Raw genomic sequence first — 12,417 nt, 5'->3', positions numbered from 1 at the left:
CCCAACCATCCACCCCATGGACCAATAAAACAAACACTGTGGATTCTTGACTCGGACTGCCGGGATGTGAAAACAAGACCAGATCCAAGGAAATGCTAACACGACGGTTTTTCACCCCCGACCCCCTCTCCCCCCACCAAACCATACAGTGGACCAGACATGAGGGCTCCAAGTTGGAGGGGAGGGACAAAAGGCTCCTGAAGGGGCAAAAGCACATAAAATTCGAGAAGGTCAATGCGGCTTGCCGGGTCTCCTCCCACCCTTGCTGTCCCTGCTGGTGGGGGAGATGGGAGTGACTGAGTGACGCGTTGGGGACGGAGAACAAAGCTAAGAACCGAGCGCACATATGCCCTCCTTCTTCTCTGACGGTGGCTGACTTAACTTGCTGCAGGGACAAAGGGGGGCTGACGAGAAGGCAGAGGATCCACACACTTCGGTAGGAGAGAGCAAAGGCACCCCCAGTTCTACATGGCTCCCACATGATGTGACAGAGGGCTGGGAAGTTTCTTGGTTCTGACCAGGGACCTGGAGGTCAGCTAAGGGGATGAGCACAGTCCTTACAGGGTGCCTCTCAAAATGAAGAGACAGGGGCCAGCGGGGGCTCAGGGAGCTGGCGATCAGCCTGTGCAGGAGCAGGTGGAGACAGCGTTTGCAAAAAGGACACTACTCACCTCTGCCAGAGGAAACGACAGGCATCATCTATGCAGATTTGCATAAGACCAGCCCCAGAGGAGGAGGTGGATTTTCCCACCCTTACCACACCCAGGACAGAGAGCTCAGAGTCAGGGACTGAAATGAAGAAAATCCTTTTCTTTGCAGACTTATTGTTGGACAGTGGATACCCATTGAGCTAATCATTACTAAGCACTTACTACATGCCAAGAAATTGGCCAGGTCATTATACACACTATGTCACTTAATCCTCAGTAAAGTCTAAAAGGGATATATTCGTATTAAACCCATTTTACAGAGGAGGACACCGGAGGCTAGAGATTTAATAATTTGCCCGTGGTTACACAGCTGGGAAGTAGGCCCTCGGGAAGTCAAACCTTGGCAGGCTCACGTTCTTACCCACAATCGTTGGGTTTTCTCTCGCAAGCATTTGAGGCAATCTGCACTTCCAGAAATAATGAACACACAAGGGCAATAGTGTGTTTAGAAGAGTGTAAAAAACTACACTCACCACTACACCCCAAGTTCCACTCTGTGTTTCTCACGAGACCAGCTGCTCCACGTAATAACATAAAGTAATTAACTAATTAAAATAATCCTAAAGGTAGATTTATTATGGAGAATATCAATGCCTCAAGCCGAGGAAGCGCTTTAAACGTATACCTTAAAAATTTCACTGGAGCACAACTGGAAGCATTGTCACACTAGCATTAATAACTAAGTAGAAGCTTCCAGGGAGAAATGGCATTTGTGTGAGATCGCCAGAGAGAATACAAATTCAGGTCCAGACCAAGTGTTCTGCTCGTCACGACCCTGAAATCCAAATGATGCAAAAGCTGGCTGATAGCACCTACTGCCTACAAACCAGGGTGGCCAAGACCCTGGATGAAAAGGATGGCTGGCTCCCTCTTTCAGCCATGATTTGCTAAGTGTCTGCTGAACTCGAGTCACTGAGCCGGGTGGTAGGGGTAGGTAGGGAAGAGGACAGGTAGCTAATCTCAAGCATCTCTGCACGGATCTCTCGTCAACCGTGAGATGGTGAAGCCTGCCACATCGTCACAGATAAAGAAAGCTACCTTTGAAGAGGGGAGCCACGGTAAAGAACGCATACCATCGCTGGGCACTAGTTGGGTGGCGATATGCCAAGTGTGATCGGTATACACGATTGATCATAAAGTCAAACTCTCGAGGTCCGAATACATTCCAGGACAAACAGACCATAAACGTCAGCTGTGTGATACTGAGTATGGTTCGAGCACGACAGACAAGCTGGTCTTTGATAACCAACCTTCTCTATTCTTTCTACACTGAAACTAACAAGGGAGGAGGCTGTTCATTGCTAATGTGATGCAAACTAGTCTCAGTATTCGCAAGTGGGTAGAGACCCCAACTACTGTTAAGGACGCCTCCATGGAAGTTGTTCCCCTTGCAAATTATAATAATAATATACTAACCAGGAACCAAAAGAGATTTATTTACCAAACTCTCTGAAGCCTTAATCCCAAGAGTAGGTTTTATTATAAGGCGATCACCACATACACACAAACACATACACTATGTTGATTTAGTGATACGCAAAGGGAGGAGACAAATATTGAACAGAATCACAGTGGTATGTTATTTATCGGGGGGGGGGTGCTGAAGTTTGAGAACAGGGTTGGGGAGGGGATAGTCGAAGATCAGTCCTTAAGGTAAGACTGGGGCTCCTCGGAGCTTAAACGCCAAACATGAAAATTAACTACTTTGTTTTCTCTGCTGTTGAGCTATACATGTGGCCTCCTGGTTGAGCTATACATGTGGAGACCCAAGACTAGATTAAATGGTATAATCCAAAGTAATTCCAAGGTCACTTTATGCCATGGATTACCACACTGTGTCCGTCACTTGCTAAAACAGTGGAAGAAAAAACCCCAAAATGATCTAAAGAGAACTCCCAAACTCTTAAGACAACAACAAAAACTCTTAAGGCTACAAATAATCCTAAATCAGGATTTATCTATCATGATGGCCAACTTGGCCAGGCTCAACTACCCTTCCCTGAATTCCCCTCCTAGTAAGTTGCCAGTCAAGGTGGGCTACAGGATTTGTCTCTTGCCAGAGCTGGGGGACAGAGACAGGCTGCCACTATTTTGGAGCATACATACACCTTCTACTGACACAATCAAACACTAATTCAGGTGCTGCTGTCGAAGGGATATTGCTAATGTAATTAAAGTCCCTACTCAGTTGGCCGTAAGTCACTCACAAGGGAGGCTTCCCGTGGGTGTCCTGACTTAACTGGGTGGATGCTGACTTCATCAGCAGACAGCCTTCTCCCAGTTCAGGGACTCCAGGCTTCAGCTCCTGTCCAGGGAGTCCCAGCTTGCTAGTGATCTTGTCTTCCTGACTGCAGGTGTGGACTTGCTTAGCGAGCCACCACCAGTGGGTAAGCCAATTCTCTGCAACCAATTCCTTAATATCCATACATATACATCTCTGTTCCTGGTTCTGCTGCTCTGACTAAACCTGGATGGATAACATCTACTTCCATTCATTCAGCAAGTACTCACTGGGGTCTACAGTGGTCCAGTACTAGGGTGAGGGGACAAAGTCACCGCCCTGAAGCAACGTGCCACATCTCTCAGGTGAAGACTTGTACAGCCTTTCTTTTTAGCTACTCTTCCCAGAGGCCTCATCAGCGGAAGACTAGATACACACAAAAAGATTACAAATACCCTATAAGTTTCAATTATTCACAGCCAGGTATTAATTTTTTAATGAAGGGAGTTGGAGCTTTTCCTTGTCCCACAAAGCACATCAAAGGCTGGTTCTCCTGACATGAACCGGATTCAGTTCGTTGTGAAACTAAAAATTCCTATAGCACCAAAACTGTATCTGTTTAAAATTCATCTGTGTAGCTCCTAGCACAGTGTCGTATGCACACAGCACACTGACAGCAGATTAAAATAACAGATCTGGACAATATTTCACAATTCAGGGTATTTGAAAAACAGAGAGGTCGAAAGACTTGCCCCAAATCACGCAGGTAGTCACAAGGGTCCTGGGTCCTTTGTTACAGTACTGAGGGGACTTTACACTGCTCTGTGTGAGGCTGGGGGTGGGGGGAGAGGCATGGCATCTCCGGGTATACTAGCCTTGCCCCCTCCTGTGTGTTTACCCCTTTGGAGGCTGGTCCTCAAATATACCTGGTTGTTCAAGAAAGACGTCTTGTCAAAGTCACCCAAGACCTCCATGTTGCCAAATTCAACGGTCATGGCCCAGTCCTGGTTTATCTACTACATGGGATACAGTTAACCACTCCCTCCTTTTTGCAACACTTTATTCAGATGCAGGGTGACCAAATGGCCAAGGGTGCCGCAGCCTCTGAAATTCCGTGTACCAGGAAACCCCTCAGTCCTGGACAAATTGGGATGGTTGGTTACCCTACCTTTAGGACATCACTTTTTCTAGGTTCCTCTCCTACAATGTAGTGTTCCACGGTTCAGTCCTAAAACATCTTTTTTTTTTTCCCTCAATCTACATTCACTCTTAGATGAGCTCATCCACTCCCTCCCTCTCTCTCTCTCCCTCTGTCTCTCTTTCTCTTTCTCTCTCTTTGCTCCTTTTTTCCACTCATGTGTTCTCTCTCTAAAATAAAAAATAAAAATAAAATACCTTTTGAAATTTTAAAGAACCATATTTATCAAGTGACTAACATTTAGGTTATCTTTGGTAGTGAAAGAAAAACGTTGCAAATTAGCTTAAACACTTTACAAAAATGAATGCTTTCTAAGGTACAAGATTTTTTTTTTTTTTTTTTACCTAAATGTTATACACAAACATGTCCTGTAACCATGGTGTTTAGGATGTGGCTTTTTACATCCTTTTCTTCAGCAAAAACCCTTACATTCCAGCTGATTCGTTCCATTTCACTTCAAACCTTTTCTATTCTCATTTTTAAAAACAGAATTTTTCCCTCTATGAAAATGTAGGTTAAGGTTATTAAGCATGTACACAGTGTCTCAAATCCTCCTTTCTACCTTAGGACAGAGATCCCAACCCTTTCTTTTCTTATATTTCACTCTTTTTTTTTTTTTAATTTTTAACATTTATTCGTTTTTGAGAGACAGGGAGAGACAGAGTGCGAATGCGGTAGGGGCAGAGAGAGAGGGAAACACATCATCACAGCGAACATTACATTTAGAGTTAAAAACCAAAAATCCAGGGGCGCCTGGGAGGCTCAGTCAGTTGAGAGATTTCAGCTCAGGTCACGATCTCACGGTTCATGAGTTCGAGCCACGCATCAGGCTCTGTGCTGACAGCTCAGAGCGTGGAGCCTGCTTCAGATTCTGTGTCTCCCTCTCTCTCTGCCCCTCCCCTGCTCATGCTCTGTCTCTCTGTCTCTCAAAAATAAGTAAACATTGAAAAAATTAAAACAACCCCCCCAAAACAAAAATCCAATAAAACCACACACATACACACCAAACACACCCTTTCTCTCCTTTGATCAGATTTATGACAGAAGCCACTTTATTTACCTAAGGATACATCCATTGGGCTAGCAAGTGGTCCTTACCTATCACACTTCCTGAAATTCAGAGCAAGCAAGACAATAGAAGAAACTACCGTTCTTAATGTTTTTTTCCTCCCGTCTGGAATACTTCTACCTTGGTAGGTTCTTTAAACAATCTTCCACCTGGATCACATGCTAAAATCCCAGGGCACTTTAAAACACTGATACCTGGGCTCCGACCCTTAGCGATTCTGATTTAATTGTTCTCGAGTGGGTCTGGTCACAGGTGTTTCTAAAGGTCCTGGATTCTAATCCTAGAGATTCTGAAGTGCAGCCAGGGCTCAGAACCTTCCGTTAAGCCTTCTCGGCCTCCCCCAGCAAGCTTTTCCCTTCTCAGAAACACCTACCTTGCTTAAAGACAGGATAGATCCTCTGTATCAACTGTCCTCCCCAAAAGACCACAAGGCCCCTCAGAGCCGAAACCACTTCTGGCCACCTTGTCATCTCTCATATTGTCTCCGACACACAGACAACAGTGCCAAACACAGGGACGACACCCACGTGCCCCTAGTTACCCAGCACCTCTTACATGATATTTGGTTAACCCTAGCGGGGGAGGCAGGGAACACTATCATGGCAGTAATGCTTTGCCCCAAATCCATCTAGTACGTTTTCATATAAAAAAAATCCATGATTATTTTTAATTTTTTTAACTTCTTTTTTTTATTATTATTTATTTTTGAGACAGAGAGAGACAGAGCATGAACAGGGGAGGGGCAGAGAGAGAGGGAGACACAGAATCGGAAGCAGGCTCCAGGCTCCGAGCCATCAGCCCAGAGCCCGACACGGGGCTCAAACCCATGGACCGTGAGATCGTGACCTGAGCTGAAGTCGGACGCTTAATGGACTGAGCCACCCAGGCGCCCCTATTTTTAATGATTTACGTATAAAAGAAGAGTAGTACTTTATGATACAACGCATTTTTTTTTTTTTTTTTTGCAACTCCGAGCACCCTATTTATACACACACACACTCATGAAAGGCAGGCAGGCATGTTAACTCCAAGCAGAATGGGCTCCACTTAGGCTGGTGGCCAAGTTCTTAATCTCTCGCAAAACAACAAACTTATAGTTGATTGGATTTAAATAACTCGGGGCCGTGAAATACTGCTCAAAGTTGAACAACCCCTTGTATCAGCCTGTGGAGTTTTCGAAATGGGTAGTTATGTAAGTAAAGGCAAGAGAAACAAAAGGTCAAAATGCACTTGGTCTTAATTTTTGGTTGTCTGAAATAACACAATCAAAAGTCCTATAGCCTTGCGTGTAAGACAAGTTTTTTTAAAGCTACTCCCGGGTGAGAGTTGTTCGATGATAAATTACTTCCCTGCCTTGCCAGGAATGAATCTTGCTGAAATGTCCCATTACCTTTCTATGAAATAATTTTTTTTTTTTTTTAAGGTAAAGGGAAATCACCATTAAGTTGACGATTTCTGTTGGAGGAACCTTCATTTGGGAAGATGACTCAGGGGAAAGAACAGCCACTTCATTGTGACATTCTAGCATGGCAGCAGGGAAACATTAGGGTGGTTTCCTAATCAGGCTGTGGATTTTTTTTTTTTAAGTGGGGTGGGAATTGGGGGCACCTGGGTGGCACAGTCGGTTAAGCGGCTGACTCTTGGTCTCCGCTCAGGTCATGATCTCACCGTTCAAGAGTTTGAGCCCCGCATCAGGCTCTGTGCTGCCAGCGTGGAGCCTGCCTGGGATTCTCTTTCTCTCTGCCTCTCTCCTGCTCTCACTAACTCTCTCTCACTCAAAATAAAAAAAAGGGGGAATCAACATCAGGCCTCTTGGCTCCATCGTGCCCCCTGCTTCCCCTGCAGGTGACAAGAAGGAACAGGGACGGCATGGTGTCCTGAAAACGGAGTAGAGATCTGGGAAGAGATCATCAGAAGCTATCCTGGAATGCTAAGAGAAATATATTTAAGGGCTATTCATTCGCAAATAGAACCAGGAATAAATGATGACCGGTAGGAACACCTGATTCTTGTGTAGTTGAACATTTTTGCTTACTTTTGCCATGTCTTTGATACCCCCTGTTAGAAAATGGGTAGTTAAACCACGTGGTAACTTGATCACCGAGCTAATGAAGAGATTCATCAAAATTCACTTTTGACAAAACTTACTGATGAGGACGCATAACTACCAAAAGAGCACCCTGCACTCAGTAAGCAATTTCTTTTCCCTTTGTGTCTTTAAATTAAAAAAAAAAAAAAGAAATATAAGGCTGCAGCATAAAAGTCAAAGCTGGCATGTAGAGAAGGGGTTAAAGCTTGCTAGCTAAACTTCCTTAAAGCCTCTTAATTGTGAGGTCCACGCTGTTTCTCAAGACATCAACTGCAGAAAGCTGCAGTCGTAATTTATAAACAAGCAAGCCACCAAACCCCACCTCCCTACCTCGTTTAAAATATAAGTATCTTGCCCTTTTTTTTTAAGTGCAAATAAAGGTATCCTTATTAAAACACAGAGACAGGACCCGTGGACAGAAAGAGCTGCCTATCTGGTTACTTTTAAACTGAATTTTGCACAGTTTAGAATACAATTTGAGTCAGAAATTTAAAAGAAATTTTTTTTTCACTGAGATATATATTAGCACCAGATTAAACAACAAAAAAAAAAACATATCTAGTATTTCTTGGTCTAAAGGTTATCTAGTATACCCAAAAGCATGGATATTATGCACTTAACGTGTTTTTACTGTAATCTGCAATTTGGAAACAGGAAAAGTACAAACAAAACGGGCAGTCGAGCAAGCCACGGAAGTCATAGATTTTTGTGAAGAAATGTCATCCCAAGTTACCTCTTGCAGTAAAGGGGGCTATACGTTTTTTACTATTACTGTTTCATCAGTGACACAACACACACATTATCCGACTGACAGAAGCACACATCACTCCCGTAAACATACCTTTGAAAGATACACGGTTAAACAGCGTGTGAATTGTTACAGGAGGCAAGATGGCGGCCACAGGAAACCAAGTGGAAGGTTACAAAACTTCGAAGAGCAGAAGTGGTTTTGAAGTAATAAGTGAGAAACAAAACCAAAAAAAAAAAAAAAGAAAGAATAACCTAACCTACTCAAGATAACCGCTAGAACAAGCAAGAAAAGTGCCTCTCTGCTGTGTGTGAGAGGAAGTGAGCACAGTGAGGGCTCGTAGCCTCTCACCAAGGAAGTGAGGACTCACTTCTGGTTTTACAAACCATCTCAGTTAAGTCAGGTTTATCCCCCTTGACACATGTCAGGCATTCTCGGCATCAAATAATGTCACGCAGAAGACACACACACTCAGCGTTTGGTGTTAATATAAAAATATAGGCAACCTTCGACTTAAAAGGGGAAGTGTTGTTTCACAAATGAAGGTCTCTACCGTGATTTCCAATTACGTGAAGTTCCAGGCAGGGCCCAATTGGGACAGAAACGGATCGGTGGCTGCCTTGGGCTGGGAGCCGGAAGAGGAGAGACGCGCTGCAAGGCGGCATGATGGGAATCTTAGGGCAAAGAGACTGCTCTGTATCTTGACTGAGCAGAGGTTCAACGACTAGAAACCGGCACCCAAAAATTCATCAAACTGGACACCTAAACATGAGTGCGTTTATTATATGCAAATTACTCTTCCAAGAAAACAATTTTTTTTAAAAATGAAGGTTCCTAACCTGGCTTTTCAGATTTGGGAACGCGTTTTCCTAATAAAAGCGTGTCACGAGTGGCAGCAAGGTACCCCCCTCCCCAAAATGTGAATCATAATGTGGGTGAAATCGAGGAGCCTGTTTGCCCACTAAAGCCTGAAGCTTCAGAACCACAGTCCCTGAGGGTCCACTCTGCGCTCTATGCTCACGATGAAGGAAGGGGAGAAGGAAACTGATGTCAAGAAGCAGGCAGTGAGTTAGGAACTGGCGGTTGGAGGGGGCAAGGGGGCAGTGGATGAGCAAAGGAAAAGCCGGAAGCAACAGCGAGCACATGCTGTGATTTCTTCACTTGACCATTCTCCCCGCAAGGCCATAACTCATACTTACTAGTTGGAGAGAGGGGAAGCCGGAGGTACTTATGCTCTGTCGATGGTACTGGCCCAGGTTTGGGGGGAGAGTAAACTGCTTCCTGATCTCCGCCGAAGAATACCTTGGGTAAAATACAAACGTCTCGATGAAGCAGTCGTTTTGAACAAATCGTCACAATTACAGATACGATCTTTGGTACGAGGCTATAAAACCCATGCCTTGGCGGGGTGATGGGCAGAACTGATGGACACGTCCTCAGTGGCCTATGCATGGACGTTGTGGCTTTTGTCTAACAGTATATACCCTTGAAAAGTTCACAAAGGCCAGGCCACCTACAACCGTAGCGGCTGCCTGTTAGGGGAAAGGCGAGAACATGAAGCAGAGGAAGAGTCTGAGGTTCAAGGAAAGGCCCGGGGCACTTGAGTCCTTCTTCCCAGGCCATTCAGGTCCTCATGTCTGCATGAGGACGTCTGGTCTCAGCTGCGGTACTTTAAACCCCATGCTCCCATTCGGATCCAGCCGTTCTCTCTTTTTTTACTGTTTATTTTTAAGAGAGGGAAAGACAGAGCGCGAGTGGAGGTGGGGTGGTGAGACAGAGAGGGAGACACAGAATCCGAAGCCGGCTCCAGGCTCGGAGCTGTCAGCACAGAGCCTGACGCGGGGCTCGAACTCACGAACCACGAGATCATGACCCGAGCCGAAGTTGGATGCTTCACCAACTGAGCCACCCAGGTGCCCCCAGCCCTTCTCTTTTGAAACAGTGAACCCTTTGGTTGGCTGCCTGCTATGATAGAACACTCCAGAGAATTCCAGGCACATTAGATGCCACCTGGAATTGCAAGGACTGAATTTTTCCCCGACTGCTCCTGGTGGAGGGATCCTTTGACTCCCCCCACATCGAAACACTGCCGTGCCCTCAGCCGGCACCGCTGGGAGCTGGAAACCAGGCACACGAAAGCGGGTCCCCATTAACTCACACCCACCGGCATGAGCTCTGTTCACCAGGGAAACCCAAGCTTACAGGCGGATTGACTTTGAGGCACACAAGTGTTGGTCATTTGTTTGGGGCTCAGAACACATTTTCTCATTTCACATTTCTCAGTCTCCTCTGTGGGTGGATTCTTAGGCTCGTTCACAAAAGCATATTTAAACCACAGGGAGGCCACTAGAAGCGAACAGACATTTCCTGAGGATCAGGCGGGATCATACATTGGAAACGGGCTGGGTATGCAACAAAAGGTTAGGTACATTGTTTAAATGATACTTTTAAAATATAATATTTTAATATTATAAATGAAGTTTATCATATTTTCTCCATTATGATGTGTGCTAAGGCACAATTATTAATCACCCTGCAGGATAAGGTTTCTGACATGGTCTGCTTGGCTCCCAGATGTGGCAATGTGGTACATCTGCACAGGCAGAAAGCCTGCTCTGGTCCCACGTGCGGCCTCCACTCTCCCCATCTGAGAGCGCCCCGATGTCCTTCCAGGATTCAGGCCCTCTTGGTGGACACTGCCTAGGCGTAACTGCAAAGCCAAGGGGTGGGCACATAAGCCAACTCGGGACAACGATCTCTCCTTCCCAGGATTCTGAACGATGAATGGGTACGAGGATGGGGAAGAAATGGCTGGAGCGCCTCTGTGTCAGGGGCAGCCCCTCACATGATGATACAGTGATGGGTGAGACCCCGCCCCCCCAGGATGTGAAAGAAGTCCATACTAACTGCATTCCTAATTTTCCTTGTTTAATTTTGTAAGTATAGGAAAATACTAGGATGAGAAGTATTCTATTAACCACTGGGGAAATGCAAATCAAAACCACATGAGCTGCCCCTTCACGATCACTAGGCTGGCTGTGTCACAAAAGATGGGCAACGAAAAGCATCAGTGAGGATACAGAGAAATTGGAACATCACACATTATTGGGGGGGATGGAAAATGGTACGAGTGCTTTGGAAAATAGTCTGGCAGTTTCTTCAGAAGTTTAACATCGTGGGGGCACTTGCGGGGGCTCAGTTCATTGAGCGCCCAGCTCTTGATTTTGGTTCAGGTCATGATCTCGCAGTTGGTGAGATCGAGCCTTAGTTTGGGGCTGACAGTGCAGAGCCTGCTTGGGATTCTCTCTCTCCCTCTCTCTCTGCCCCTCCCCTGCTCGCTCGCTCTCTCTCTCTCTCTCTCTCAAAATAAATAAACATGAAATAATTTTTTTAAAAGTTAAACATGGTGTTCCCACATATACCCCCAGCGATTTCACTCCTGGGTATATATCTGAGGGAAATGAAAACATACGGTCACACCAAAATTTATGCATGAATGTTCACAGCAGTATTATTCATAAGTATAAGCATAATTATTCACATACTCATAAGTATTATTCAGAAAAGTGGAAACAACCCAAATGGCTATCACCTGGGTAAAGAAAATGTGGTCTATCACACAATGGAGTATTATTTAGCAACAAAAAAAGGAAAGAAGTACTCATATATATGACAATATGGATGCACACTGAAAATATCATGCTAAGTGAAAATAAACCAAACCCAAAGACCTACATATTTTATTATTCCTTATATGAAATTTCCAGAACAAGGAAATCTCAAGAGACAAAAAGTAGACGAGTGACTGCCTAGGGTCGGGGCACGCCGGAGGCAAATGGAGAGTGACAGCTAAGGGGAACGGGATTTCTTTTTGGGGTGATGAAAATGTTTTCACCTTGATTGCAGCGATGGATACACAACTCTGTGAATATCTTGAGAGTTACTGAATTGTGCATGTTACATAGGTGAGCTGTGTGGTATGGGAATTCTTTCCAAATAAAGCTGAAACAGATATGGATATAGATAGAAAGGTGTATAAGTATTCTAAAGACACAAGAGTGAAGGCAAAGGTGACCAAATTTTTTTAACGTTCATTTATTTTTGGGAGAGCAAGAGACAGAGCACAAGTAGGGGAAGGGAAGAGAGGGCGGGAGACACAGAATCGGAAGCAGGCTCCAGGCTCTGAACTGTCAGCAGAGAGTCCGATGTGGGGCTCGAACCCACAAAACAGCGAGATCATGACGTGAGCCCAAACCAAGATTTGGACGCTTAACCACTGAGCCACCCAGGCACCCCAGGGCTGATTTTCATTATGAGCTGAACAATCACCAAGTTTTAAAAACCAACAGATTCGGGGCGCCTGGGTGGCGCAGTCGGTTAAG

The 12,417-nt window shown here is 45.1% G+C and overlaps 1 protein-coding gene across 6 annotated transcripts in view; it reads right to left on the bottom strand.

The window, feature by feature from the left end:
- The window catches only part of DOCK8 (dedicator of cytokinesis 8), a 230,982-nt gene that overhangs the window by 168,208 nt on the left and 50,357 nt on the right, over window positions 1–12,417 (bottom strand). For 4 of the 6 annotated variants that reach the window (XM_058693243.1, XM_058693244.1, XM_058693248.1 and 1 more), the window contains exon 2: window positions 9,235–9,337. In XM_058693243.1, coding sequence (XP_058549226.1) covers window positions 9,235–9,337 — 103 coding nt within the window. Of the gene's footprint in view, window positions 1–5,571; window positions 5,831–8,128; window positions 8,878–9,234; window positions 9,338–12,417 lie in introns of those variants that run through there. The other 2 variants (XM_058693246.1, XM_058693247.1) reach the window with 2 other exon arrangements.

This window comes from Neofelis nebulosa, chromosome 12, assembly GCF_028018385.1.
Source record: "Neofelis nebulosa isolate mNeoNeb1 chromosome 12, mNeoNeb1.pri, whole genome shotgun sequence".
Lineage (NCBI taxonomy): Eukaryota > Metazoa > Chordata > Mammalia > Carnivora > Felidae > Neofelis > Neofelis nebulosa.
This window is presented reverse-complemented; position numbering and strand designations above follow the sequence as displayed.